At 47.8% G+C, this 26,547-nt stretch overlaps 11 protein-coding genes across 11 annotated transcripts; 5 read left to right on the top strand and 6 right to left on the bottom strand.

Annotated features, from left to right (window-relative positions):
* The first annotated feature begins 38 nt into the window (after window positions 1-38).
* Window positions 39-1,304, top strand: EDB93DRAFT_1328191 (DUF1183-domain-containing protein). Its single transcript, XM_041455111.1, has 4 exons — window positions 39-311; window positions 394-487; window positions 547-648; window positions 703-1,304. The coding sequence occupies exons 1-4, from the start codon at window positions 129-131 to the stop codon at window positions 1,155-1,157; spliced, it is 834 nt and encodes a 277-aa protein (XP_041308158.1). The 5' UTR covers window positions 39-128; the 3' UTR covers window positions 1,158-1,304.
* A 2,997-nt stretch (window positions 1,305-4,301) lies between these two features.
* Window positions 4,302-5,312, top strand: EDB93DRAFT_360255 (uncharacterized protein). Its single transcript, XM_041456186.1, has 11 exons — window positions 4,302-4,394; window positions 4,450-4,512; window positions 4,578-4,610; window positions 4,665-4,684; window positions 4,737-4,751; window positions 4,803-4,841; window positions 4,902-4,930; window positions 4,993-5,006; window positions 5,059-5,087; window positions 5,146-5,200; window positions 5,269-5,312. Exons 1-10 carry the CDS (start codon window positions 4,382-4,384, stop codon window positions 5,149-5,151), a joined length of 261 nt encoding a protein of 86 aa, XP_041308157.1. The 5' UTR covers window positions 4,302-4,381; the 3' UTR covers window positions 5,152-5,200; window positions 5,269-5,312.
* EDB93DRAFT_1143581 (uncharacterized protein) lies at window positions 5,293-6,151 on the top strand. The gene is made up of 4 exons (XM_041449404.1): window positions 5,293-5,328; window positions 5,378-5,512; window positions 5,562-5,700; window positions 5,832-6,151. The coding sequence occupies exons 2-4, from the start codon at window positions 5,404-5,406 to the stop codon at window positions 5,989-5,991; spliced, it is 408 nt and encodes a 135-aa protein (XP_041308156.1). The 5' UTR covers window positions 5,293-5,328; window positions 5,378-5,403; the 3' UTR covers window positions 5,992-6,151.
* Window positions 6,152-6,874: 723 nt separating this feature from the next.
* Window positions 6,875-9,670, bottom strand: EDB93DRAFT_360114 (major facilitator superfamily domain-containing protein). Its single transcript, XM_041456185.1, has 9 exons — window positions 9,623-9,670; window positions 9,269-9,567; window positions 9,165-9,198; window positions 8,684-9,102; window positions 8,345-8,622; window positions 8,122-8,295; window positions 7,746-8,069; window positions 7,245-7,699; window positions 6,875-7,194 (listed from the first exon to the last, which is right to left on the bottom strand). Exons 2-9 carry the CDS (start codon window positions 9,463-9,465, stop codon window positions 6,991-6,993), a joined length of 2,085 nt encoding a protein of 694 aa, XP_041308155.1. The 5' UTR covers window positions 9,466-9,567; window positions 9,623-9,670; the 3' UTR covers window positions 6,875-6,990.
* A 1,331-nt stretch (window positions 9,671-11,001) lies between these two features.
* On the bottom strand, window positions 11,002-12,214 carry EDB93DRAFT_1143569 (uncharacterized protein). Its single transcript, XM_041449403.1, has 4 exons — window positions 12,057-12,214; window positions 11,762-12,006; window positions 11,521-11,700; window positions 11,002-11,465 (listed from the first exon to the last, which is right to left on the bottom strand). Exons 2-4 carry the CDS (start codon window positions 11,900-11,902, stop codon window positions 11,337-11,339), a joined length of 450 nt encoding a protein of 149 aa, XP_041308154.1. The 5' UTR covers window positions 11,903-12,006; window positions 12,057-12,214; the 3' UTR covers window positions 11,002-11,336.
* Window positions 12,215-12,314: 100 nt separating this feature from the next.
* On the top strand, window positions 12,315-14,023 carry EDB93DRAFT_360085 (uncharacterized protein). The gene is made up of 6 exons (XM_041456184.1): window positions 12,315-12,573; window positions 12,640-12,807; window positions 12,855-13,495; window positions 13,549-13,650; window positions 13,704-13,805; window positions 13,859-14,023. Exons 1-6 carry the CDS (start codon window positions 12,415-12,417, stop codon window positions 13,929-13,931), a joined length of 1,245 nt encoding a protein of 414 aa, XP_041308153.1. The 5' UTR covers window positions 12,315-12,414; the 3' UTR covers window positions 13,932-14,023.
* A 770-nt stretch (window positions 14,024-14,793) lies between these two features.
* On the bottom strand, window positions 14,794-15,699 carry EDB93DRAFT_1250018 (uncharacterized protein; the record flags this gene model as incomplete). The annotated part of the gene is made up of 5 exons (XM_041452937.1): window positions 14,794-15,087; window positions 15,144-15,245; window positions 15,280-15,444; window positions 15,482-15,558; window positions 15,591-15,699. 5 exons carry the CDS (start codon window positions 15,697-15,699, stop codon window positions 14,794-14,796), a joined length of 747 nt encoding a protein of 248 aa, XP_041308152.1.
* Window positions 15,700-16,337: 638 nt separating this feature from the next.
* On the top strand, window positions 16,338-17,367 carry EDB93DRAFT_1250017 (Pre-mRNA-splicing factor of RES complex-domain-containing protein; the record flags this gene model as incomplete). The annotated part of the gene is made up of 3 exons (XM_041452936.1): window positions 16,338-17,060; window positions 17,116-17,215; window positions 17,270-17,367. 3 exons carry the CDS (start codon window positions 16,338-16,340, stop codon window positions 17,365-17,367), a joined length of 921 nt encoding a protein of 306 aa, XP_041308151.1.
* Window positions 17,368-17,719: 352 nt separating this feature from the next.
* EDB93DRAFT_359421 (uncharacterized protein) lies at window positions 17,720-18,641 on the bottom strand. The gene is made up of 5 exons (XM_041456182.1): window positions 18,468-18,641; window positions 18,352-18,409; window positions 18,269-18,302; window positions 18,025-18,210; window positions 17,720-17,944 (listed from the first exon to the last, which is right to left on the bottom strand). Exons 2-5 carry the CDS (start codon window positions 18,384-18,386, stop codon window positions 17,783-17,785), a joined length of 417 nt encoding a protein of 138 aa, XP_041308150.1. The 5' UTR covers window positions 18,387-18,409; window positions 18,468-18,641; the 3' UTR covers window positions 17,720-17,782.
* A 2,107-nt stretch (window positions 18,642-20,748) lies between these two features.
* On the bottom strand, window positions 20,749-23,371 carry EDB93DRAFT_1084476 (P-loop containing nucleoside triphosphate hydrolase protein; the record flags this gene model as incomplete). The annotated part of the gene is made up of 12 exons (XM_041445838.1): window positions 20,749-21,026; window positions 21,080-21,146; window positions 21,194-21,324; window positions 21,387-21,678; window positions 21,738-21,839; window positions 21,895-21,995; window positions 22,044-22,214; window positions 22,246-22,350; window positions 22,404-22,454; window positions 22,510-22,601; window positions 22,655-23,011; window positions 23,058-23,371. Coding segments are annotated over 12 exons (2,061 nt in total), but the record flags the coding sequence as incomplete, so codon positions are not given.
* A 387-nt stretch (window positions 23,372-23,758) lies between these two features.
* Window positions 23,759-25,853, bottom strand: EDB93DRAFT_1143521 (pyridoxal phosphate-dependent transferase). Its single transcript, XM_041449402.1, has 9 exons — window positions 25,580-25,853; window positions 25,267-25,512; window positions 24,847-25,202; window positions 24,734-24,792; window positions 24,582-24,685; window positions 24,483-24,527; window positions 24,294-24,436; window positions 24,079-24,237; window positions 23,759-24,021 (listed from the first exon to the last, which is right to left on the bottom strand). The coding sequence occupies exons 1-9, from the start codon at window positions 25,719-25,721 to the stop codon at window positions 23,947-23,949; spliced, it is 1,329 nt and encodes a 442-aa protein (XP_041308148.1). The 5' UTR covers window positions 25,722-25,853; the 3' UTR covers window positions 23,759-23,946.
* Window positions 25,854-26,547: the final 694 nt, after the last annotated feature.

The raw sequence follows: 26,547 nt of genomic DNA, 5'->3' as shown, positions 1-26,547 counted from the left end.
GCCGGCGGTTATGCGCTACTTGTACTATTTGACTTGTATGATCATAACACGTTTCATCTCCACGTCGTGTATGTGCCGCACAAGGCTTTAAAACTCGTGCTTATATTTTAAGCAGACAAAGCTCATTCATGTCCCGCATCGCTTTGGAGAGCATCTCTGGTCTCACATTCTACAAAAACGCTCTTACAACTGCACGGCGTACCAGTCCTATTGCTCAGCTGGTATGCCTCGGCAAAGCGTGCGGGTTGTACCAGCCTGATGTTGTGCGCTGCAATAACATTGGAGGGTCTGGCACGGATGTTGATTGGAAGGTGTGTATTCGCTGTTAAGTCAATAATTAGGATTTGAGAGACTGCTAGATTCTTACTAGTGAGTTTGACACAATATTTGCAGTGTGAGGCAGACCTACCGTCCTCTTTACGTTTCGGTCGAGTCGAGGTTTCTTGCGAGGGATGGAATGGCCCTGGCGATCCATACGTCATGAAAGGTCTGATTCTGATCCACCATCGAGTACTTGACATATGAAGCTTCATCATAATTACACAGGATCCTGTTCTCTTGAATACAATCTCATTCAACTCCCCGGTGCCCTCCATGCCGACTCGAACTCAAACTGGTCCCGTTTTTACACCCGACCATGGTTCAACAGTAAGTCTTAAGCACACTCGTATACCAACGCTTACATATTCTCAATTTGTTCAGACATCGATTACTCCGGTATCTTCTTCATGCTCGTATGGATCGTAGTGCTAGGCATTATAATCTACAGCTTTATCCAAACTTGCTTGCGTCGCGACACATCAGACGCCAATCACAGCAGCCCTCCCTCGTATCCTGGCAGGTCAGGGCCAGGAGGATTCCCAGGTTCTTATTACACTAGTCCACCCCCGCCATACACCAAAGATGCTGGTACAGGCAACAGCTCGCAGTGGCAGCCAGGGTTCTGGACTGGCGCTGCACTGGGGGCGCTGGGAAATCATCTTTTGAATCGTCCGTCGGGGTCACAGGAGTACGACTGGGAGCGAGAGAGGCGATTGCCGAATAGTATCTCGAGGAGCAGACCTGTGCCTGGGTATGATGACCAGGGTAGAGGAGAGTCATCTAGTTTGGGTGCGATGAGGACTAGTACGGGGTACGGTGGTTCGAGTAGTAGGTGATAAAAGACCACGTTCACAATGTACAGATTAATTGTACAAACAATGATCTATATAGTCAATCGATATAGTCAAAGTTCGAGGCAGCCTGTGTATCCCGAGGATGGCTGGGCTGGGTAGTGCAACAAAGCATTGCGTAAGTGAGCCCAGCTCTTGGTGCGTGTGAATTAATAAAGTCATGGCTCTCTTCCACGACACCCTTCCATTGTGTCCCAAGCCTCGAACGTCGATCTGGCGCTATAGCAAGCACACCACCTTCTACATACATCCAAGAATGTACCTAGCTCCTGCTCATAGCACCCAGGTATATTTGTAGCATCGACCTAGACAGCGCACTCGACAATCTAACAAAATCAACAAACGCATCGGATCAAACCGTCTGTCTATCTGTATTCGACAACTCGAGCTCTTTCTTTTGAACCATCAACACCAGCACCTTCTCATACCTTGAAAATTTTGCGGGCAGTTGGAGTGTTGATCTGGAAGTATTTATATCGACGAACCACTAAGTTGTATGCTCTTGTCTACGAGAGCATCCCACTTTGTGGTTGCTCGACATTGGGCCTCCTGCTGTCACCTTATCCAACAGTATTTTTAATTTAAAACTTTTCTTAGTCAAGATCATGACATACAAAAGACCTCGGAAAATCGGAGAGGTGGAGAACGAGGAGCGGTGTTGGGCCCTTCACCGACGGAGAACTTGGATAAGGAGAAAGATTCACCATGAGACATTTCATGTTCAGGATGCCCTGTGAGGAGGTTCGTAACAGTACTGCTACTGCGTTGTGATACTTCTTACTTAACGAATTATGAGTCACTATCAATGGTGGCAATTCGAGATCATGGATAGTGAAATGGGATATCAAAACGATACGCTCATCATGCCTTCCTAGATGGGGCGTTTACCTGGGGTACGAATAGGTTAGTGTCAGTTCAGCGAGGACTCACATCTCAAGTGGTCCTAAAGTTAGCGCTTCGTGGTTGCTACAGCTGACAACTCCGAAACAGTCCCGCCGACCTCACTCAGCAGTCGGAAAGAAGCAGAGCACGCCCCACTGAATGGGCCACGGAACACACCCCGACTATCTCGCAATTTTGACCCATTCTGGAAGAACTCCTCACCACCTAGACCTCAAAACAGAATTGCATATGTGCCATTTCGATTGAACAAAACATCTTAGTAGAAAAGGGATTGGTCAGAAACGCACGCACGTGATTGCGCTGCATCGGCGTCGGTTCGTCGAATTTAAGTGCAACTAACTCCTCAATACGTTCGAAAGTCATTGCATTCCCCGCATTAACTTTACGTTCCATCCAAACCGGACAGTGAATCGAAAACAGTTTCCTCTGCGACCTGCCTATACAACTACATTTAACGGTTCTCGAGGCTTGACACTTGCACAAACCGTGCTCGAACTTCGAACTGATCCCTTTGCTCGCAGTCAATTGTACACGGCGTTTTCAAGAGTGAAATGCGAAGAGACAGTGCTTTTTTGGAGAGACGAACGATCAAACAAGACTGCGCTGATACTGTATCTTTACTAAACACAAAACCGACGAAATAAGAGGGCTGCTCAATTCTAGGGTTCACGAGCTCAGTTCGATGGCAGCTGAGTTTACCTGTCAAGAAATGACATCGCTTAATGTTGGACAGATACACGGAGTCTATCAACTCCCACAAATAATGCGCACTCCGTTCTGTTGAATGATGCGAGTTGTTCGTTATGGGAGAAACCATCGCTACTAGCGGCCCAGGTAAGTTTTGTTTGAATAACTGGAACGTGAGCTAATATATATATATCCAGCTCATGCCAATAATAGCTGCTTTCTAATGGCTTGGGAATCTGATGAGCATGCACAGGCTCTCCTTGCTGTAAGTGTATCTCGTTCGTGAAGATCAGACAAATTTACTAGCTTGCACGTTCGCAGCCGTCCAACTCGCCAATTCCAGGTATGATAGTACTCCCAGTGCTCCCATTGCCCCCAACTCCCCATTCGTGCCACCACCGCATATTTATTGTGGGCAGCATATGTGGGGAGATCAAGCATATCGCACCATGCAACACCAGCCACTGGCGTACTCGGGAATCGCCAACATCACTACAGGAGTCACTGAAAGGGGTGTGGATGACCATTATCAGTAGTAGACACCGCAAGGGATCAATATTCGAGAGATGCCATCAGCAATGCATCAAAATCAGACAGATCATTGTCATCACGATCGTCGTCGTTACCAGGCTCATCATCATTGTCGTCCAGCATAGCTGCGAGCCTCATGAGGAATTCAACGGGCTAGTCCTGCGAGATGTGCTTAAAGTTCAGCCTGTCACGTTGATTGTACCATACTTGAAGCTTGAATTCCGCATTACGTCGTGGCGGCGTTGGCATGCTCTCGACAGGGTTGTGGACCTATTGCAAATGTGAAATGTCAAAGTTTGACAGGTAAACTCAGCTGGGCTGAGCTCGCGAACTGAAGTCTGAACCGTAGAATTGAGCAGTACACGTTCTTGTTATCCTCCGCTTTATGTATGTAAGGTACACGTGAACCGCCAAACCACAACTAGTGACAGTGCTGCCGTGGTTCGGTCCGTGGTCCAACAATTAGGGCGGGCCGGACCTGAGTGAGGTTTGCGGTCCACCATTGCCCGAACGGTCCTTCTATGTTTGGTTCGAACCTTCCCCGAACCACAAGAAGTTTCGCCACATTGTTGACACTTGAACGTCAAGCACCTCTTCGTCATCTCTCTGACTCTTTCGTTCCTATGCCTTCATTCCTGTCCACATCACTTCCTCTCTATTGTTCTTCCTTTGTATAACAACCTCCCCTCATGTACAAGGATCCCACTTTCTTTGTACGACTACCCTCGTCGCTACAGTTGATCGTGATTTATGACAGGGAACTACTTAACACTTTGCTGATCTTATCTGTTACGAAACCGACTTGCCAAGGCGCTGTTCAGAAGCCGTGGATATTGGTTGCTCTAGTAAAAAATTGGATCACACTACTGGCATGACACATGGCATGTTGCCAAAATCAATCGTGGTTCGAACTTTTCCCCGTGAGTCGCTGCCTGGCGATTTGATCAACTTCCCTGTCGATCTTGTCGACAAGGCCTGAACGCATCTACTTGAATTCACCCTGAAAGCCCCTGGAACGTTTCGATTGATCAGGTATGATCTTTCAAAACTTCGGTAATATAAGCGCCGGATGGTAGTATATCAAACGAATGCAATCGTTATGTATCAACTAAGTTCCCCACTTGCTCATTCCCATCCTCTAATAGTATGACCCTAGTGTCGAACGATCCAGCTTGGTGGCCAGTCATCAATGCAAGTCTTGTTAACAGCTATTTTGAAGGTCCGTGGAGAGCCAGCTGCACGATGACCGTGGTGACTCGATTAACCTTCACTGCGGTTTCGCAGTTGCTGCCTGTGCTGCAGTGATGTATGATTGGGGTGAGCAATATTAAGTATGAAAAGACCACTCAGGCTCACATATGAGATTTCTAGGACTTACGTTCGGACAAGAGGTAGGTCGACACCATTACAAGAGTAGCCATCTCGCTGACGACAGTTTTATAGGTGGAACTGGTCTGGGTGAGCGGACTTCCACATCAAGAAAAAAGATGTGAAAATAATTTGCGGTAGAGGCAACGTTGGTCCCTGATGACCGTTTTGTATCTCATTGTATGTAGCTTGTGTTTTTAAGCATGGTTAGCAAGTTGCACTGACGTGAACATATCCCAGGCCCGATATGGTGGAATAGGATTTGTTGTGTACGTTTCGACATTCAAGCCATCGGTGTTGCGCTCAATGATTAGTACCCATCTCTAATCAGGATTAACCTGTTGAGTATGTCACCTTGCATGGATTCTGTTTCTTTTTTGTGATGGGCCGCATGCAGTCAATGTTCCGACAATTTGGACAGGAACAGTGAGTATTCCACACCGATGCATTCTATTTCCGTTCAAACTACTGAACTAACATGTAGGGGTGAGTGGTATTATCGATCAACTAATTGCTTCAATATAGCGACTCCCACAGCTGTGAGTTTGTTTCGAGCCCGTGACTCGGATCCTCCAAAGCTGAGAACTAATGCTACTGGATTTGTCAGGCCTTATCATATACGACACACTTTCTGCGACGAGTGACGTTGTAGAAGTACTACTGGGTGGTGAGCATCACACCTCCGTAATATCGCCTTCACTGAAACACCATGCAAGTTGTCGTGATCGCTCGGCTACATGCCATGTATCAGCAATCCAGAAAGGTACTAATATTTCTCGTTGTCATCTTTCTGGCCATCAGAATCGCCAACGCAGGTATGATCGGAATAATGATGACACAGACTTCAGCGGGTGAGCTTTCATTATGCATGAATACATCAAGCTCACTGACGAGCACCAGAGGAATTTGTTCTCTCGGGCACCTATCAGTGCAACATTACCTATGCAGGAAATTCCATATTTCTGATTTCTATGACTTGGATACTTGGTATCGTATGGGAGGTCCTTGCCCTGTGTTTCGCGATCTGGATTGCCGTGAACTGCGAAGGCACTCAACAAGAGGTATTATTGGGGACTGTTTCACGGTGTTAATGCAAACTCACCTGTGTTACTTTGCAAGGTGAGCCCATAATTTGAATGTAGTTGTCCTTCTTCGCTCATGTTCTGCACCTGCTAGTTTTTTTGCCAACGCTTGCTTCCAAATCGCTTTTCTCTCTCCAACGCTCTCTGCGGTACGCCGGTCTGTCACTGACCTCTACGTGTGCCCACGATTCATCAATTCTATAGTACATCTATTCCCTGAACACTCAGATTTATTTTGGTGTCACTGAAATCATCGAGATGGCGCAGCTGTGTGTGCTGGGACCACGCCTCATTCTTAGCGTTCGAGAATATCATGCAAAACTCGTGGCCGACTCCGATACATCAAGCGCTATGACTTCAATCGTTTTCCAGGAACGTGTTTATGTGGAAACTAGCAGAAACGTGTAGTACAGGAGATACTCGACGTGATTTATACCCGACATCTTTGCTTTTATTTATTTCAAGTTTTGTCGTGGGACTTGTTTAAGTTATTTGATGTTGCAAAATACGTTTGAAAGAGACATAGCTTTGGACATTGAAGTTTCTACCGACGCTACTAGCTGCGCGCCCACTTGCACCATGTAGCCAGCTGAAAAGTTTAACAGTTTTACTTGAAGATAGTGTAGTGCTGTTTATTGATTTTGATGGGGAATGACTCGGACCATGAGAGAATGAGTGAGGGGGAGTCTATTCACTGAAGCTGCAGAAAGTAAGGACCGACTTTTTATCTGGTGAGTACAAAAGGAATTCCATGGCCGGTGTCCGTGACTAGCAGAGTGACATTGCTTACAATAGTCATTTCATTCCAGTGTCGTGATGCCTATTCTTGACGTACAGAATTATTAGTATAAGCGTTGAAGTTACACGTGAGGTAAATTACACACCCAAGGGACCAGGTCTTTAGACCCGAGGTTCAGTGACTCAGGCATGGCAAGTATCACGCTAAAGACTGCAATTGCGTCAACATCGCTTTGATAAAGTACTACATATATAAGACTATACTATATATCGCATAACCTATCCCACCGCCGCAGCAAGCGACTTGAATGCTATGATATTGATTAATGAATCCTTCCACAATATACCACCACGAGCACACGTCAAGAAGCATTCAAACGAAAGAGCCAGAACCAGAACCACTGGCCTCACTAGCGTCATCAAACCTCGAACCATCATAGTCTGCTCGCGCAGCGCCGCCCCTGAGATCCTTACTCACACGCGACCGACCGCGGTTCTGCTCCTGATACCTACGTTTTGGCTTCACGGCATACGGGCGAACGGCGGTTTTGCCTTTGGCCTTGACCTTCTTGCGTTTCACGGAAAGACTGACATCTGGCCTGACGAGGGATAGTGAACGCGATTGATAGCAGTACCAGGCCACTGGCCATTGCAAAAATAGCCTTCGGGAAGGAGGCTACAGTGCTGCTGTAGATGACACCAAAGAGCATGGGCTACAGAACCTATATGAGAATATATATTGGTCTAGCAGGATATTACTTACCCCGAGGATAGTCTGGCCGATGGCCTGCAGGACAGCGAGAGCGCCAAAGAGCTTCCCAGGTTCCAACTCAACATCATCATGCTCCTGAGCCTCGCCTGTACGAACAGCAACTTCCTTAGTAGCAAGCGCACGACCCTGGAGGGTGCATAATGCGAGGCTTTGCATGGCTGGCATTACACCCGCACCCATGCACGAGAGTGATGTTGCGCCAACAAACATGAACTGCGACCACCATGCATCACTTGCACCGCGGGAGGGCAGGGGCACAATGACAACAAGCGCATGCGAAAGGAAGTCCACAAACATGGACCATCGCACAACACGGAGATCAAATCGCATTTCATTGAACAGGTGAGACTTTGTGGGCTTTGGCTTTGATGCAGGCGCCGTGGGATCCGCTGGTGCATCTGTAGCGGAAACAGCGGGCCGGACCGGCTTGAACTTCAAAAGAAGGACTGCTGATCATCAGAAACGTGAGGTATGACCGAACAGTTGACTTACATGGCAGGAGGATGAGCAAGTTTGAAGCACGACAGGCCCCCATGAAGGAGATATAGTAGCTTAGCTGTTCAGCTGCCCAGTCGTAGATATGCTCAGCATATAGGTACTTCAGCTGGAAGATCCCTGACGCCAGCATGTGCGAGAAGAGCGACATGCCAATGAACGTCAAACCCCAGTCTTTCCGTGTACGAGAGGACACGAGTGAGTCTCCAGTGGAGCTGGAAGCTACAGGAACATGCGAGGGGAGGAAGACGGCGAGGGGTGATAGAAAGCTTCGGATGATGCGAGTTGCGACCCATGTGTCGGAGGGCTCGTCGGCCTTATCTATAAAATCGCTCTGAGTAAGTCTAGATAAGCGACGCAGAGATACACGTACTGTTAGGGAACTCTGCACCACTCTCAACAGCTCGACCTTTACCCTTCCTATTTGATGCACGGCGAGAAGCGGGAAGCGATTCGGGGAACACAAAGAGTACTAAAATCAAGTTCACGAAAGAACAAGCTATCGCCACCCAGAAAACAGATGTGACACTTTTTAGTGGGTGGTCGACTCCACCGAGACGTAAGCATTCAGCCGATCAAATAGTAATCTGACGTACTACTTCCAGCACTCAGGAAAGGTATCGGATTCCTGATCAGCCATGCACCGATTATGGGCCCGAGAGCAAGTCCGATAGAAAGGACGCCAGTGAAACGGGCGAAAATAGTCGCACGTGAACCAGGAGATGTGCAATCAGCGATGTAGGCCGTATTAGCACCGGTTAAGGTCGACCATCCTCCAAGAGAGCCCTCGATGATAGGTGCAAGGATGAGTAGCTTATGCGAGTGAACAGCTAGGGGGCTGTGAGGTGTTGATACAAGAATAAATGTGAGGTCTCTTTATGATTTGACTATTTGTAAGATACGTCGGAAAGAAGCGAGATATGAAATGTACGTACGTAAGGAAGAGTCCGAGGGTGGAAATAGCGAGGACGCGTGTGCGGCCGTGCCTTTCCCCAAACTGGCCCCACCAGCCTGTTGTAAGAGCAGAGAGGGCACCCATCGTTGTGGTCATAATGGTCTGCAAGCGTGCAGCACCTGCCTGGGCGGCGGGATCTGAAACACACTTTTTACCTGGTATCACGCGGGGATCGTCATCGACATCGCCTTTGTCCTGGATTTTGCCTGAAGTATGGATAGGTGATGCTAAGTGGACGGAAATTAAATGAGGTTCTGCTAGTATGGGATCGACCACGTAATGGCTTGGATTGTCCGGAATGTAGCTCGGTACCACGCGGGTGTGATTATAGTGATCGTGTAGACTGTGGCATGATAATTGTGTGAAGACTTCTACACGGGACGCCAGCGTCATGCCGCGCTATACAAGTCGCACGATGACAGTCAGGATATTTCTCCAGGCGATGAGAAGCCAGAACGCACAGTAAGAGATGCGGTTAGTGCAAATGGTACCAGCCTGTCCCGGACTCCGTCAGTCGGATTATTCGTAACTCGGGCACTGACAAGTTCAGCGGACACCTGCTCACCATAATGGGCGGGCACGATAGAATGGTTTCTTGACTTTCGGCGTAGTCCCAATCAATGGGTCGCGTTCCGTTGGGACTGCGGCGCGCTCCAGTACTGACGCTGGGTAGTGGTCGACCGACCGTGGTGAGCGCGACGGGGAGAACGCTATGTTCTCTGTCGATATGATTGGATCCGTGATTATTCTGTCGGGTGGCATGGTGAAAGACAACTATACAAAGTCGAATGCGGGGCGGAAAGGCATCTCGAGTAGATAAAATGAATAAGTGCTATTTATAAGTAGTGGGAATGCGGCATGTTACTACCAGGGTCAGCGCTGAGGTCAGCACACGCACAGCACACGACCTGATGCTTACGGATGTGGGATCAGACACCAAGGCCACATGCACAACCATCGAGGCCCTAATGTTAGATATCCTAGTCCAGCGGGCCGGCTATGCATAAATCGTTATCACCTAGGGCCCTGCGCGTCCACATATCCTCCAGCGCTTGAACAAGGTGGCGTGCGTGGACCAATGAAAAGTTGGTGGTATGAAAAAAGCTCGTTGGGCCTACTTATCGCGCTTTGGATTCATGTCTGCACGAATTAGAATTTCCCACACAAGACTGTCGTGACACCGCCATTTTATGAACTTGAGGCATGGTAAAGGTTTTTACGGCATTGGCGGCAGGCATATGTACATTGTCCATGAGGCCACAGGCTGGCCCATCGCTTCCTCGTGGCATATAACTAATGTAGCATTCCAACAGCAGACGGCGGGCAGCCTGGGAGGCATTCATGATGGCAGGCAGCGGCGAGCAATGTTTGAACTCCACCCGATGCGGTGAGCTGCCGCAAGAACTCCGAGCGTTGGCTATTATTCTACGTCTTTTGCACCTACCAACCCTTGACCAACACAGTACTATCTCTTGTCCGATCACGCTTACAGCTCACTTTTCGCCTTGTGATGGACCCGTGTTTTGAACCGGAAAAGCCTTCGGCTTGACAGACAATATCATTGCCCTCGTAACCTGTCTTCTCTCGTCAGCGTTTTAACCCGCCTAGTTGTCACCTTCATCTTTACACCAGAATCAATTGAAACTTTTATCAGAAGCCACTGCGCAATGAAGGACACATAGAGTTGGCCCCAGTGTCGGTGACTTTTCACGGGTACGCGGCCATTGCGCATTAATTGCTCGTTCGACGGCTTTGGCAATTGTGTCGATCGTACCTTCAAGTTCCTCTCCACCCGATACGACAGCTGCTCCGGGTTCATTGTCCCTTGATGCCGAGTCTATCACCGATGTCAATACGCTCCTCAAGGATTATATCGATACAATCGAGAGCAAAAATACGTCTTGGTCTTCAAACGGTCATGTTTATCTCAGGCCGGGGTAATGATTATCTGCAAGCATTCCTGAGCAAGGCCTAATGACAGCGACTCACGCAAGTCATATCACATGTCGTTAACCTGATTTACGTTCTTTCAGCTCTCATATATGCTTCCACACCCGCCATTACGGATGCACTTCTGCTGCAGCTGAACGCGCCGGCGCGTGTGGTTCCTGAGGTGCTCTTCACGGATATCTTTGCGAGCCACCAGATTGGCTAGCTTGATCACTTGTTCAAGAACATCGACGAGAAAATGGAACAGGTGTAGAAAATGCGCTTTGGTTGCGATGAGTCGGCTAAGGAGGCACCGATGTCGAAACGTAAAGCAAAGTTGTTAACGCTGCCTCGAATGATGTGGCAGTAGTCAGTAGGCCGAAGTCGCCTGAAGTTATTACCTTGAAAGCAAAGATTTTTGGAGCATGGACAAGTTGTTCGTTGGCTGTAGGAGATCCAAAATATGTCGTAAATGCTTCCGTAACGGAATTGAAAAAGCTCAAGTCTTACTGGAGAAGTCAAGGAACTCTGTTGCACTGTAAAGGAGCTTTAATTGAAGTTCTATCATTGTCCGTGTCCTTATAGCATGGAGTGTACCGGTAGTTATGAAAAGAGACTTGAGTCATAGGTGAAGATTTTGGTCTACGAAGCACGCGTGCCAAAAGTGATCTGCAAAAGTCGTATTTGAACTATCCCCTTGTCATTTAGAGGATGGTGATGGGAATCTCAACACCTCCGACAACAGAGTACGAGGAGCCATCTGTTCCGGTCACCGGATAAGTAGTGTCCAGCATCACTACATAAGTGGAATTGAAGTAGGTTGCATAAGGGAGCTAGGGCCAAAAAAATCAGCTACCACGCATGGACTACATAACCATCAAAACTAACCTGAGTTGTAAACTGGTCGAGGAGAGGAGTTGCCGAGCTCGCATCGAGAGTGCGACGGGCGAGTAGGATGGGCGGCTCATGCCCGTTGTTGTTCACAGGGACCTCAATGTAGTAGTCGATGTATTGGGGGTTTATACCATATTGAGCAGAGCAAGTAAAATTTGCCGTCACAGTAAAGGTCTTCAAGTTGAAAAATGATCAGACTCGGAAGGAGCCAACATAAATGATGAAAACGACTCACGTCACCGGGAGAGAGCGTGGTAGGACTGACGTTAACAACGCCAAACCTTGTAGCCTCGGAACAGAACTGAGCAGCTGCTGGAGCGGCTACAGCAAAGACAGCAGCAAGAGTAGCAATTGCGGTTGAGAAGGAGAGCTGCATTCTTGCAAAAACAGGGGATGACACTTGCTTCAGTAGCACTTGGCCCTTTTATTCAACTTGAAGCTCAAGGAGGCAGTACTGGTGTCAATTAGTATTGTCAGGATCTCGATGGACTCGTGAGTCGTCAGCCTAACATTACGACCGCATCACTAACCGAAGGGACAAAATCACCGCTCCCAGAAAATCTGATAAATGAGAAAATATATGTGAAACATTGCGTGTATCTTGCGAGCGTACTCATGGTTGAAGAACGACGCCAGTTCGCAATGAGGCTTATAACAATGTTCAAGTCAAGTTCAAGTTCAAGTTAGCTTCAGATGGTTTATTACATAATATCACGGACTCGATCTACATATGGATTTGGGCTGCATGTGCTACTGGACCATCCTCAATTGATCCTTAAAGGGCTCCACAGGGCTACATTATAGTTGGGCGTTGGCTGTAACTTGTTTTGGAAACATTTTGTGTAAAGTTCAATGCACATTGTGGTTCTGTGGAAGGAATGATTATTAATGATGCATGTGGCGGCCACCGAGACACCTAGGCTCCTCTTGTTTCACCTACATAAACTACAGGCTGCAGCAGCTCGTCTACCTTCAAACCCAACTTCTCAAGAACTCCAGAGCAACTACCGTGTAACTTCTAATCAAATCACGACGATGGACTACGTCGTAAGCGAGAATGATCTTTGTCTTGCCATCAGATATTCACTATGATCGCATTTAAATTTCGGAAAGATCACAAGGAAACGAAAGAGACCGGCTTACGACTCCCAAGGCGATGACTTGGAGGCGCCCGATTTGCTTCATTCCAAGACTTCGATAGACCCGGACATGCGGCCATCCTTCGGCCTCATCCCTCCTATTGTTACCCTCCCTCCGGCTAGGGACGACACTGCAACCAAAGTACAGCTTTTACCATCAAAATTTAACACCGCTTAATGCACCATCAGGAGGCTGTGACCGTAGACGGCTTCATTCGTCAAGTCATTACGAGGGTGCCTGGATCGCAGCGGAAACGGCAGCTACGGACCGTACAGTTGCAAGATACATCCATTTCTACGGGCGCCGATGCAAATATTCGGCCAGTCACTAACAAGCCTGCTGGGGACAGGAAACCGATGACGCTGGCGCAAAGGCTGGCCCGTGCTGCCATTCTCTCCCATATGGAAACAAAGGAGATTCTGCACCCTCCCGCCGCCGACGGTATATCCTCCTCTCGTCGGCCTCTCAACTTTGTGTCATTCCCGAAATTTGCGACGCCTCCCTCTTCGCTGGGGAAGAAACTTATTAAAGAATCTGCTTCTTCTCGTTCTGAGTCTTCTGCCATCATACGCAATGATCGACGGGAGAGGGAAAAACAACCTGCTTCCGAGCGACCTGGCTGTCCTCCTCTGAACTTAGTTTCCTCACTTGAAGCGAATATCACAGATGCCTCTGGAGCGCGGTCTCACTCTGAGTCTTCTGCAGTCGCGCCCAACAATAGTCGACGCAAGAGGCTAAAGCCACAACAAATTTCCGACCGTCATGGCTACCCTCCTCTGAAGTTTGTTCCCGCACATGAAGCAGAGGCTGCAAATGTTGCAAAGTTTCCGTGAGTTGTTTTCTTTCAGACCACATAGGGACGTTCGGAAGATGGCCCAACAGACGCGCTCCAAAACGACAGCCTATTACCGACCGTCATGGCTATCCTCGTTTGAAGTTTGTTACTGCAGATGAAGCAGATGCCGCATCTACTGCAAAGCTTCCGTGAGTTATCTTATTTTAGAGCATATAGGGACATTCGGTAAGTGGCCCAACAGACGCCCTCCAAAACCACGGCCTATTCCCGACCGTCATGGCTATCCTCGTTTGAAGTTTGTTACCGCAGATGAAGCAGAGGCCGCATCTGCTGCAAAGCTTTCGTGAGTTATCTTATTTCAGAGCATATAGGAACATTTGGTAATTGGCCCAACAGACGCCCTCCAAAACCACGGCCAATTCCCGACCTGTCATGGCTATCCTCCTTTGAAGTTTGTTCCTGCACATGAAGCAGAGGCCACATCTACTGCAAAGTTTCCGTGAGTTGTCTTCTTTCAGACTAGATAGGGACGTTCGGAAGATGGTCAAATAGGCGTTCTCTAGAACGACGGCCTACTTCCGACCGTCATGGCTATCCTCCTTTGAAGTTTGTTCCTGCACAAGAAGCAGAGGCTGCGTATGCTGCGTGAGTCATCTTATTTTAGAGCAGATAGGGGCGTTTGGTAGACGGCCCAACAGACGCTCTCTACAGCGACGGCCTACTTCCAACCGTCATGGCTATCCTCGTTTGAACTTGATTCCCGCACATGAAGCAGATGCTGCAAAGAGTGAGTCGTTTTTTAGAGCAGATAGGGATACTCGATGGACAGGCCCGACAGACGCTCTGGACACCGTAACAAGGGCTGCTTGAACTCAGAATCACCCATGTCGGACCGAACCCAACTATGTACAATATCCTTCCATGACGGACAGTCCGCCAGTAAGGTCCTCTACAATTACAACAGAGCTGGCTGCACCTTGGCCGAACTACATCACACTTCCTTGCTCTTTCCCACATAAGAGCGCACAATTGTACTTGATTCACACTTGCTACGAGGAGAAAACAACTGTATTTTAGACAGACGAGGTGATCAAGTAAGAAACAAGCACTAGCTAGTTTATAGGAACTAAAGATGAACCGTTGAAATGCGTGACATAGCGGATGGTATAATGACAATAGTAGTAGGGTCAGCAACGAGACGGCATGCGAAAAACGACGAGGAAACATATGAACAACCAAGTCTGTCACTACTAATACTGCCAACATTCATAGTCAGTAGGACCTACAAGAATGAAGGACATCACCTCTATCAAATGAGCGCTCGCTCATCCTCAAATTCTTCGTCCGCAACCATCCGCGTACCACGTCGACGCATGACGAGGCTCTGCGCGCGCTCCGAGTTTCGGAGAATAACCGAGAATGGCAAGCGGTCGATAGACACCATGAAAACCCTGGTGTGTGCACCCCAGGGCCCAATTGGCATCTGAAAATGCCAAAGGGATGCTCTCGTTGCTCATGGACGGATTAATATCCAGGTGTGTTTTGTTGCCTTCACTATTGCCAGCAATGCCAATGTCACTTAGGACCATGTGTCCCTTGGCAAGAAGCCTGATGACACGTTCCATCTGAAACACAGGTGAACGTGGATTAGCTGCATAAGGTGAGGGTAGAAAACACGTACCGCCGCCGTGGCAAGAGCAGCCTTCGAGTGCCCCGGCACTGTGTCATTCACCCCCGGCAGGCTGACAGCACCAGACGTGGCACACTCGCGCTGCACGAGGACCTGCACAATGAGTTCAGACTGGAATGGGTTGGACACCTCCGTCCTCCATGATATTCCCGAACATGAAGCTGAACCTTTCGAGCAATTTTTTACTGTCCTGATCAGTGTTGAGATCATCCTGTGAAGTTATGAAGCTTGCGAGTATGACGAGGGCCACGTTGCTGAGGGTATTGCGCCCCTCTGACAACCGCTGGAGGATCTATAAAAGAAAATGATCAGATTTGAATAGCGCCTACCTTTCCTCCGTTAGATTCAGTCGCGGAGATTCTGAAAACGCGAATATCTCGCACATCCCCTTCTACGTAAAATCGTGCTAAAATGCTTTAGTCATTTAGATATCTATACCGTCGCTCAAATCCCACTTCGGTGACGCAAGTGCTGGATGGTGGTGTATCAGGAACTTCAACGCGATCGTCATACCGTCTACCCAGTTTCCCAACTCATTCACTCTCATTCTCTGGATTGGTACAGAAAGAGCGACTGTCCAATTATTGCGTTTCGACTCTGAAGCAAATTAAGGTCTGGACGGAATATATGTATAATGTTGCATGATTGCTGAGTACTGAATACTGATACTAACTGCCCACTCACAAATTACAATCGCACCAAGTGGCAAGCTGAAACCACAAGCAAGCGGCGAGTGTTGTGACATTACGCACTGAGCGCCTTGGATTTCATCTAAGGCTAATTCTCGCAATGTTCCCCGTGCACTCGTAGAGGATCCAGAGATTTTGCTCAGTCCTTATCATGGTATGAGCGCTGCAATGTAGTGCAAACCTGGAAAGGTTGAATTACTAGACGAAACTGGAGAAGCCTTGGAAATGGACCAAGTCAAGGACGGTAGAAATTTCAACGAGTATGTTACGATTGTCACTCAAAATCATGTTGTGCTCCACGTATGTTGCAAGAATGAGTCAGATAAACGCGTGAAGGAGACAAGAAGATGAAATAAGAAAGGGAAAAATGGTTAAACAGAGAGCTCAACTCATTCTTGGTTTGTGTGCTGTTGTTTATGTGCTGAATCAGTCACCCACGCGTAGTATTATTGGCTGTTTCCTCCATTCATCAGAACACAGCAATAGTATAGCTACCATGCAAGCATACCTCGCAGAAAAATACATGTCAGGGCCTAAAGCAGATGCTATTCTATCTCGAACAACTCAAAAGAAAAAGAAGAAACGCAAAGCCGATACCGCAACCACAGCATCTTCAATGTTAGTGGACGACGACGCCGAGTGGGCAGGCGAAAGTTCCAGGCGAAACGATGAAGAAGAAGATTTTACAGAGGCCGCTGTCGCGAAGGATCGTAGCTTCAAGAAGCGCCGTGTTGAAGAAGGTTCTGGGTGGTCTACTATTCGCGCTGGTGAGAAGGAGGAAAGTCCGCCGATACCTGCGGATGAACAGCCTACCGTCCTCGTTGAGGAGGAGTCCGAACAACCGTTTACTGGTGGACTGTTGACCTCAGCACAACTTCGGAAAGCACTTCCTAAGACTCAGCAGCAAGACGAGGGATTGACCAAAGAAGAGGAGGAAGCTGCTCAAGAGACCGTTTATCGCGACGCGTCTGGCCGGAAGATCGATACTAAGGCCGCCCGTGCGGAAGCTGCTAGGAAGAAACGAGAAAGGGAGGAAAAGGAAGCAAAGAAAATGGAATGGGGCAAAGGCTTGGTCCAAAGACAAGAAGCGGATGAAAGAAAACGTCAACTTGAGAAGAACAGATCACTTCCGTTCGCTAGACATGCAGACGATAAGGAACTAAATGAAGAACTGAAGGCTAAAGAACGTTGGAATGATCCAGCCGCCGCTTTCCTCACAGTAAGCATCTGTATGCCCTTAAAATGTTCGTTGCTGATCCCGTGTGGTTCACCAGAAAAATGTATCCAAAGGTCCCCGCAAACCCGAATATAAGGGACCACTACCTCCACCGAACCGTTTTGGCATAAAGCCAGGCTATAGATGGGATGGCGTAGGTACGTTATCATAGCCCTCCCCACCCTTCTAGCAATTCCTCACATTGCTTGCAGATCGCGGCAATGGCTTCGAGAATAAGTACTTCCAGCGACATAATGAGAGAAAGCGTAATACAGCAGCAAGTTATGAATGGAGCGTGGATGACATGTAATGCCGTCCATTTTTGTGGCTGCGGCTATCCTTGTATGCTCGACTTCTAGTTTCAATGTGCTGTTTTTGATATTGGTGGCGTTTCAGATAAGGTTAGCGATATTCTCCTTGGTCGAGACACCACGAGACATTGATTCCTGCAATCTAAAACCACGTGAACTGCCTGGTGGTAAACTATTGGCAGATAATCTGTCAGCGTGGGCTATTAGATGGAGGCACCTCAGACCTGCCCGACAGATGCTGGCTTGCCCTGTTGCCATGTGTTGCTACCTCAGTCGAGCAAGTAGGTGAATCGATTCCATATGGGAAGTAGGCGTACAACGTGGCAAACGTGGATGCGGTATATATACAGTGTATTGACAACAAAGCAACAGGACCATAAACTAAAACTCCGTAGGCATGATATGTGCGTCTAGCTAGTATTCATACACATCTGAGGCTTCAATCTCCGTGGGTTCTATGCGACGAGGCTCAACCTGCCGGTGACCCATTTGTCGAGGCTCCACTCGTACTGACCGCATGTTTGGGTACGTCAGGATCAAATAACGATCATCCATACGTGCGCCAACTTCTTCAAACTGCCGTTATGATATCAGCCGATCAAAGCCTTTGCCGACGAAGCTCCAGGAGCAACGATATGCGAACATTAGGAGCTCACCTTGGTTCCCTCTGGAAGAGGAATAGTCCTCGAAAATTCCTTTTTTTCTCGTTCCCTTACCAGTGTTCCTCCTTCATCGATCTCAGTGATCTTCACTGTTTCCCATGTTACAGTCAAATGACTACCGCGATAGCTAACATGGGCATTATGTTTTTTGATGCCAGGTAGATTAAACGTGGCCGTCACCTGGGTGTGGAGGTAAGGCGTGCGTAACATAGATTTATGATACAGTAATCATACGTACAGTACGACCATCACGAGACTCTCGAAATGAGACGCTGATATCAAACGTGAGCAATCTCGTGGATCGCAAAAATAATAGCTTACTTTGACTTCCGCCGCTTGAGAGGTTGAGGCGACATCACTTTTCTCACCCCTACAGGATCTGGTACCCGTGATAGGGCAGGTGAATGTATAGGCGTCGGCGCCTTTAAGGAGCTGACTTTTGGAGGTTCCTTGGCCATTTGACGCTGCTTCTGTTGCCTAAGGGTATTCCACAGCTCATTGAGAGAAGTGATGTCTTTAGTAGCACCACCCGAGTCCTCGGATGAGCGTCTGGGGATGGGCGGAGCTTTTGCGGCAGCTGCGTGACGATCAAGAAGTGTCGAGGATGATGAGTGTCTGGCACGCATCTGACGGGACTGGTTCTGTTGATAGACCCAGTCAACGCCGTCAAAGCTGCAGAATGAGTCCATCGCAGTGGACTGATCTCGGGCGTCAAACTTGGCCATCAGTTGTTGCCAGTGACAGACGTAAGAAACGATCTGGGGATGCTGTGTAGCGGCTAGAGAGTAAATATGTACTGGACCTGGGATTTAATTGAAGAGGGGATGTGATTTGATGTGCGTTTCGAGGTTATTATCAGGAAGACGTGCGGGTAGCTGGCTGATTGACACGAGGTTGCTATAAAAGCAGCGGACCTTGACCTGATCGCGGCCGATAGAATTAAAGGGAAAAAACGGCTGGTAGGATCCAAAACAAGATTTTTTACCTCATGCTGGCAGGTGTGAAACCCGCCAAGTGGCAAATGCAGTATAGCTGAGCGAGGACAGTCCAGGTAGTGGTCTTTTAAGTACATGGCCAATGCCGTGACAGCCCTGCTGTAATAAGGGTCCGGTTACAACAGCACTGGCCAGATCCAGTTCGCTTGACGCTTCCATGCTGTAAACCCCAATTCATTTGTGGAGAAAATGAGGTTGCCTCATGCTACACGTTCGCAGGAACAGGGCAGGTGACCTTTCTAACTGCCAGTACGAGTACTAGCTGGATCTGCAGGTCTGGTAGTTCTCTGGTCACATCTGCCGTAGCCGACTGCCAGGCCAAATAGCTTTAAACCAAACCTTGACTATACTGGAAGCGAGTGAGTTGCACTTGGTTCCAACCTCATCGATGGCACCCCCCTCACTGGCCACGCTTTTTGAGCGCTGTGCGTGTGATGACTCAAAGTTGATACCAGTGAGTCTTCTTGGGAGAGATGAAAGAGATGATCACAGAAAAATAGTGAAAAATGCGGTGTATCGTCAAAACGGGGCCCCAACTTGAGCACTCGCGTTTTCCAGATGGTCTTGAAGACTACATATACGATGTTATCCAGATACACACAGCAACCAGTCAATTCGTTGTCTTCGAACAGGGCAGGACTGCTGCCGTTCGTGAAGTATACATAATACAACGAAACCGCAACAGGCATGAGTCTCCAGAGATGCTACACGGATTCAATGTCTAGCAGTGGATGTTCTGATCTTGTAGCGTGATGACGCCACAGGAGCAAAGACTGATGCTCGATCAGCAATGTAAGTAAATAAATTACCACCCCGCGGATATCACAGTGGTGCAGGGGCTTTGAATTTCTTGTTAGTATAGCCGGTCCTACTTCGACCTATTCCCAATCTCTTCCGCTTGATTCCAGCCACGGCTTCCACTGGTGCTGATCGAGACTGTACAGCCAATTGAACTGAAGGTTCTACCTTGGCTGGAGGATGGAATGGGGCAAGTGAAACCGAATGGTCGACAGAACCACACAGCCGATCTACTGGCGTCAATTTAAATGGCTTTGATCGCGGCCCGGTTATAGCTCGATCTGATCGCTTGGTTTCAGCTAAAGCTGCTTCAGTGGCTTCCGTTGGTACCGTTGGGCATGACCGTGGACGATCTGATCGAGGGCGTACAGCCGTTTGGGCCGGAGATGCCACCTCGGCTTGACGACAGAATGCAGACAATCGAAGAGAATGGTCGACAAAAGCGTTTGTCGGGTTTTCTGATGTCAATTTGGGCTGCTCCACATGGGGCGTTGGATGGGGAACCTTGACATGACTTGAATTTTCATCCCCGCATAAGCTAGCTCGTACACCTGAGACACCATGACGTGAGCTCTAACCAAACAGCCATGTAGGGGACTGACTCTGGAATGCAGGTACATAACTAGAAGGGATGTTTCTTGTGATAGGAGGCGGAGGAGCAAGTTTGTTCTCTAGATTCCCATCAAGATTTGTATGGCTCATGTGAATCTGCCTTGCGGTCGAGTTACTAGGGAGAAATTAGTGGCAATCTTCAAGACTTGTCAAACAGGCGATGACGCACAATATCGACATTCGTCGCTTCACCTCCAGTTCATCAGGTATACGTGACCCTCTATCCAGAATTTTTGCTATAAGGCGGAGGTCTTGAGCGGAGTGGGTATGAGGCATCTGGGAGAACAACGGCTGGAGAGAAAAGAAACCAGCTTTAGGCATGGTGTCGTCCACCTGTTTCACAGAAATAACTTACCGGACAATTGGAACAGATTTTAGAGATGAATTCAGACAAATCTCTGGGCTTGAAAACGCCAGCGACCTTGCGCTTTAAGGTATGCGTTAGGTAAAGTGATGTCTGCGCCCGGGTGCATGCAACGTATAGAAGGCGTCTGATTGACCTAGTCAAAACAAATAAATATATAAAATGATATACTTGCCTTTCTTCGTGAATGTCATCTGTTCGGTAGAAAGGGAATGTTCCCTGTTCCACTAATAATATGATTATATGTATGCACAGTAAGAAACAGTAGAAGGTTGCAAACCTGCTGGGACAAAAACAACTGGCCATTCAAGGCCCTTCGCAGCGTGGCAAGTCGCAATAGACACCTTCTGTTGCAAGTGATGAGTAATCGAAATCTTGTCCTCGAAAAACAAACCTCGTCATCATTTTCATTCGACTGATCACCTGCAGATGACAGCATTGATGCTTGCAAAAACTGTCTTAGCGGAGTAGTATCTCTGTGCAGTCGGTTAAAAGGTTTGTCCAGAAAGAAGCGAACCAAAATTACTGCAATGATGATTCGTTTCCATCAACGACAGGAGCGTTTGAGGCGCCAGCAGTGGCATCACTCGCGAAGTTGATCAGTTCTTGAACGTTCTCCCATCGTGTGTCCCAGTCAGGTTGAGACTTCTTCAGATGTTCTTGGTATCCGATAAGCTCGACCAACTTGCCAATCAATTGGGCTGGTTCCATTCCATCAGTGGCAGACGATCTCAGTGATCGCATGACATTTACGAAGGATTGGACCTTGCGCTTTACAGATGGTTTCAAATCCGGAATTATAGAGTTGTGGATGCGTTCGACAAGAGTCAGCGGTGAAATTCCGAGTTTTTGTGCTCGTGAAAGAATTTCCCCAAGGGACTACCAGAAGTGCAGTGGATAAGCCGAAGAGATAACAAATGGTTATAATCGGCCGTTACCTTCTCTCCGATTCCCCGTGAGGGAGTGTTGATAGCGCGAGAAAACGCTGGCTCAAACTGTGGATTGTCCACGAGTTGGAGGTATGCCAAGATATCTTTAATCTAAGTAAAAGGTCGTTGTGTCATGGCCCAAAAGAAGGTATAGTTGGTTACTTACTTCTGCCCGTTCGAAAAACTGATGTCCGCCGAGCATTCGATTGGGGATACCTTCCTTTTGAAGCGCGTTCTCGATTGTTCTGGATATGGCATTGAAACGTACTGCAAATTGTTTGTAAATAGTTCGAGCGTTGGGAAAGAGGGATGTACAGAGCACCGCAAAATCTCCGAAACCTAACATCCCTCCTGATTGTGCTATCATGCGGTTGATCTCCCATGCAATGAAAGAGGCTTCATCATGTTCTGTAGGGAACGAACAGAGCATCGGAAGAGGCCCAAGCTGATGATCTGTATGCAGAATCTTTGCAATCCGAGATGTATCTTTGAAAGTGTTGGCAAACATATGTGATACGTCTGTACAACTCACCTTGCGAGATAATGGCGAGGCTCGTTGCAAGGATAGATCCGGCTGAACGGTAATTTTGCTCAAGCATGATCTGTGTTACATTCGGAAAGTCTGGGAGTCGAGTCAAATTCGTCCAATGCATGGTTACATTGCCTCTATCTTACCATTTTGCATCTTGCCAAGGTTTGTAATATCTGCAGATCGCCAGCCGTATACTATGCAGTTGTGAAATCAGATCAAGGTCAGGTAGTACTGATAGCCAGAACGTACTCGACTGATCGGGATCCCCAACAACTGTCACACAACGACTGGCAGCAGCGATACAACACATGAGCTCGTATTGGACTGCATTCGTGTCTTGGCTGGTGTAGCTTTTAGTGAGCCTTGATCATCGATAACAAACGAAAGAGCTCACAATTCATCGACAAGTATGTGCTGGCACCATGCAGCATATCTCGGGTGCTGCGAGAAAAGCCTAACGCCAAAGAGAAGAAGGTCATCGAAGTCTAAACTATTACTTTTGCGTAAAGTCTTCTCATAGTCGCGGTATATCTCTGCAAAGACACGCTGAAAATCTTCGTTCGTTGACTTTGAGAAAGCAGCTTTGCTTGAAACATGTCGACCTTCTTTGCATGGCATAACATCTTCTGGAGTTTCTCCCTTGGATTTGGCTCGAGAAATCAATGAACAGAGAGTTGAGGCATTCACTTGAATGTCTTTGGACGAGAGGAAATCTTCGTAAGGCTTCAACAATTTCGTCACAATTCGTTTGCTACAAGAGTTCAGCACAATATAACTGTATCATTTCGGCAACGTACCTCTCATCGGAATCACATATAGTGAAGTTCCCGTCGAGACCCACCGATGTCCCATGTTTCCGCAGAAAGAGGGCGCAGATCGCATGAAATGTTCCCAATTTCACTTTATTGACGTTATCTTTACCAATAAGCTTTACGAGACGGGCTCGCATTTCGTTGGCTGCCTTGTTGGTGAACGTAACAGCGCATATAGACGATGGGTCCATCCCATGGTGCAATACCATGTAGGCGATTCGTGATGTCAGAACTTTCGTCTTCCCACTCCCCGGACCTGCTAAAATTTGGAGCGGTAGATCTGGACGATGAGTCACACCTGTTCGAACCAGACAAATTAATACGCGAATGATGCTACAAGAACGCGACTTGAAACACACATGTAGTCTGAGCAGAGTTAAGAGATTTCAAAAGGTCTTCCGCCATCTTTGTTTCTTCACTGAAAAATGTAGAATGATTCTTTAAAGTGTGAGCAGTTGCACATTTGTGAGCATGTGCAATATAGGAGTGTGCAACGCGTGCGGAGTGGACAAAGCCATGAATATGAGACGCGTTTGTGACGGTCACGTGTTTGGACGAACCACAATGTCGAACTGGTAATCGACATCTCGTTGTCTCCCACCACGCCATATTCGCTTTATATATGATGCGTGCTAACATGAGAGAACAACAATACCTAGGCCTTACCACGCTGGAACCATTAAAGTCATGAAGGGTCATCACTTGATTCAAGCGGGGTTCAGGTCATCTTTTTCCCATAGATTAGTCAGCGAGCATGTATACTTCAACCGTGGTCTTGGCATGCACTGGCAAGTGCTCCTGCCAGTACTACTTGAGTCTATCATATTTGTTCGATCCCTTTTTGTGGGGAATATTTCCTACATAAAGCAACTATTTATTTCTTCGCAAACTTCACAACTTTCTGACACGCATCCTTTAAGGCATCGGCAAGCACTTCGAAATCCGAAATCTGATTTCATCGGTAAGAACCAAGAAGATCATCCTATCTTTATGAACAGATTCTCACCTCGTTCCACACCTGCGCGCTACACCTTGTCCACCATTTCCCATTGTGGTAGTAATGAGCGGCATACGTGTTCCGCTCAACCAACAATGTATTTAGCAGCAGAGAATTAATTTCATCCGAATATTTGATGTCGCCAGGAATGGGCAGTTCCACGTTGACCTGACTCGCAGGGAACATGAAGTGCGGAAAAGAAGCAGAACAATGCATTTACGCACCATGTTCAAAGTTAGGCCACCCTCAGGGTCCATTACGCTGGTTCCCAAAAGAGTTGCTAAATGCTTTCCGCCGGCGATCGCGAGATTGTGAGTGTATCCGTTTATCTTGTGCTCTCCGCCAAGCCACTGTCTAAAGTCCAAGGCTAATTGCAATCAAAACAATGATGCTAATGACGACTTCACACCAACCTGCATTTATACTCAGGGATGGAACATAATCCATGGTTCCTGTCCCTAGCAATCAACGGGACATCAGCGTTCGAAGTGAGTTTATTCGAGAGAACTAACATTCAAAAAGCCTCACAAAATCTTGTGGGCCATCATAGTGCTCATCTTGAGGTGAGTGATAATTGTGTGGAGTGGGTATAGGAGATTTGACAACATGATGATTGCTAGTACGCCTCATTAGACATCGATAGTTGAGCAAGATTAGAACATACCGTCTGGGAACATAAAGGACTGCGCAGCCTCTCTTTGCAAAGAGCCATTTGTGACAATTCTGTTGGGCTCAATTGGTCGAGAACAGTATGTCGTGAGGTGGAGACAGACTAACCGATATCCAAAAATCAGGCTTTGCCTCCGACAAGTTGATATCTACTTCCTGGCCAATAGCATGTGCAGCATCGACTACCGACCAAACACCCGCATCCTTGCAAATAGCCACCATTTCTTTCCAAGGAAGACGCACACCAGGATTAGATACGATGGCGTCTATCACAGCGACAACCTTGCGAGTCTGTTTGAGATCGCCCCCTTCCGAGGTCACTTGGCGGACATGTTTTCGCCAATTCTCCAGTATCTCCGCATGTGAGATAGGGAACTTAAGATCGAATGTGGACACTTGTGGGTGTGGTGGGGAATCTCCAAGATACCTAATCGCTCGGGACACAGCACCATAAGTCGTGGTAGCTGATTTGTGGGTGGAAAGGGTAACATGAGTGGGAGAACTTCAATACAGCCATTCTTGACCTACTCCCGATAATGATATCCCCTTCGTTCCAGTCGAAATTGCGGAGAACCGTATTTACGCCGTGTGACGTGTTATTTACCAAGACACACTCGTCGGTCTCTGCGCCTATCAACTTGGCCACTCGAGCACGAGCCTCATTCCAGTGGTGAATGCACTCTATGCGCAAGAATCTGTCTGGGTTGGCTTCGATGCGAGCGGAAAGTTTATCGCATGCAACTCTAACTGGCATGGGCAATGAACCGTATGAACCTTCGGCGCGTCAGCTATGAATCAAGGTACGGTATAAAGTTTGAATTATCATTCCGGTAGAACTCACCGTGGTTGAGGTTGACATAAGACGGGTCAAACTCAAAGAGCTTATGCATTGCGTGCCCAAATGAAGGAGGAGCCCCATTGTATAGCTCCACAGGGTCAGTAGTCGTGCTAGGGGCTAACTCGGAGGACAATGGGGTCTTCATGTTTAGCAAGTGGGCACACTTGAAGCCTACCAATGTCGTGGTCAAGCTGTGAGGCTTAAAACGGTCTACGGGTGACTTTAGGTGACTCGACGTGAGACCTGGAAACGAGCGGATAAAGTCAAATGCTAGGCACCGAAAACCCGATGTGACCTATGGCAGACCGTCACGTTTATCGGGGATCACGCGGGCTCATGCTAAGAACGTGATTGAATTGCGTAGCATACAGAGCAGCAGTAACAAAATAATCGAACAGCACAATGCAGAAGCTTGCACAACGGTGTTTAGCATATAACATACAATCGAGTAACAGGCAGAAAGTGCAGCAGTGTCACGATAACTAAGCAGTTGGGACCAAGTTGGAAGAACGAGAAAACGAAAGCAACAGCAAACTTGCGAGAGGAGACGGGCAAGCAATAGTGAAGCGGCAAGCCGACGCAGGTGAGTTATGTGCTGAGGCCATTCAAGTTGGCTATGAATTCAACTACGTTTGCCTTGGCCTGCACAACTGAGATGAGCAGGACACTCGACACGACGGCAAACGAGAACTTGCAGCATCGACAAGCTTGGAGCGAGAGGCATAGGACTCCTTCTGTTTGGCCGTAAGGCTGTTCCAGTGCGCGGCGAACTCGGCAATAGTACCCGTCTTGTGTTCGGCCTGCCATTCGATACCACAGAGATTGCGAGCTGTCGTCGAGTCCGAGCTAGGCTTGAAAATATTGTTGGGATTCGTTGGCGTTCTTTTCTTCTTGCCAGGCTCGAAGATAACTCCTGTAGACGAAGATGTAGATGTTTCCATGTTCGACGGTAACGGTGTTAGTGTTGCTAG

Source organism: Suillus bovinus, assembly GCF_016758785.1.
Source record: "Suillus bovinus strain UH-Sbo-P2 chromosome Unknown EDB93scaffold_24, whole genome shotgun sequence".
Classification (NCBI taxonomy): Eukaryota; Fungi; Basidiomycota; class Agaricomycetes; order Boletales; family Suillaceae; genus Suillus; species Suillus bovinus.
This window is presented reverse-complemented; position numbering and strand designations above follow the sequence as displayed.

Coding starts and splice junctions, on each gene's coding strand:
- EDB93DRAFT_1143581 (XM_041449404.1), top strand. CDS start 5,404: ATGTATCAGCAATCCAGAAAGGTACTAATATTTCTCGTTGTCATCTTT. Junction 5,513..5,561: donor GATGACACAGACTTCAGCGG/GTGAGCTTTCAT, acceptor GACGAGCACCAG/AGGAATTTGTTCTCTCGGGC. Junction 5,701..5,831: donor GCGATCTGGATTGCCGTGAA/CTGCGAAGGCAC, acceptor ATGTTCTGCACC/TGCTAGTTTTTTTGCCAACG.
- EDB93DRAFT_1143569 (XM_041449403.1), bottom strand. CDS start 11,902: ATGCAGCTCTCCTTCTCAACCGCAATTGCTACTCTTGCTGCTGTCTTT. Junction 11,701..11,761: donor CCACGCTCTCTCCCGGTGAC/GTGAGTCGTTTT, acceptor TTCAACTTGAAG/ACCTTTACTGTGACGGCAAA. Junction 11,466..11,520: donor TCGACCAGTTTACAACTCAG/GTTAGTTTTGAT, acceptor TTTTGGCCCTAG/CTCCCTTATGCAACCTACTT.
- EDB93DRAFT_360085 (XM_041456184.1), top strand. CDS start 12,415: ATGATGCATGTGGCGGCCACCGAGACACCTAGGCTCCTCTTGTTTCAC. Junction 13,651..13,703: donor GCATCTACTGCAAAGCTTCC/GTGAGTTATCTT, acceptor GTGGCCCAACAG/ACGCCCTCCAAAACCACGGC. Junction 13,806..13,858: donor GCATCTGCTGCAAAGCTTTC/GTGAGTTATCTT, acceptor TTGGCCCAACAG/ACGCCCTCCAAAACCACGGC.
- EDB93DRAFT_360255 (XM_041456186.1), top strand. Junction 4,513..4,577: donor TGTTAACAGCTATTTTGAAG/GTCCGTGGAGAG, acceptor GCGGTTTCGCAG/TTGCTGCCTGTGCTGCAGTG. Junction 4,842..4,901: donor TGACCGTTTTGTATCTCATT/GTATGTAGCTTG, acceptor AACATATCCCAG/GCCCGATATGGTGGAATAGG.
- EDB93DRAFT_1143521 (XM_041449402.1), bottom strand. CDS start 25,721: ATGAAGACCCCATTGTCCTCCGAGTTAGCCCCTAGCACGACTACTGAC. Junction 24,793..24,846: donor AGCCTGATTTTTGGATATCG/GTTAGTCTGTCT, acceptor TGAGCCCAACAG/AATTGTCACAAATGGCTCTT. Junction 24,238..24,293: donor GTGGCCTAACTTTGAACATG/GTGCGTAAATGC, acceptor CCTGCGAGTCAG/GTCAACGTGGAACTGCCCAT.
- EDB93DRAFT_360114 (XM_041456185.1), bottom strand. CDS start 9,465: ATGCCACCCGACAGAATAATCACGGATCCAATCATATCGACAGAGAAC. Junction 9,103..9,164: donor CACTAACCGCATCTCTTACT/GTGCGTTCTGGC, acceptor CGACTTGTATAG/CGCGGCATGACGCTGGCGTC. Junction 7,700..7,745: donor CTTGCTCATCCTCCTGCCAT/GTAAGTCAACTG, acceptor GATGATCAGCAG/TCCTTCTTTTGAAGTTCAAG.
- EDB93DRAFT_359421 (XM_041456182.1), bottom strand. CDS start 18,386: ATGTCGCCTCAACCTCTCAAGCGGCGGAAGTCAAA. Junction 18,303..18,351: donor CTCAAGCGGCGGAAGTCAAA/GTAAGCTATTAT, acceptor GTTTGATATCAG/CGTCTCATTTCGAGAGTCTC. Junction 17,945..18,024: donor CTCTTCCAGAGGGAACCAAG/GTGAGCTCCTAA, acceptor TCATAACGGCAG/TTTGAAGAAGTTGGCGCACG.
- EDB93DRAFT_1328191 (XM_041455111.1), top strand. CDS start 129: ATGTCCCGCATCGCTTTGGAGAGCATCTCTGGTCTCACATTCTACAAA. Junction 312..393: donor GCACGGATGTTGATTGGAAG/GTGTGTATTCGC, acceptor CAATATTTGCAG/TGTGAGGCAGACCTACCGTC. Junction 488..546: donor CGATCCATACGTCATGAAAG/GTCTGATTCTGA, acceptor ATAATTACACAG/GATCCTGTTCTCTTGAATAC.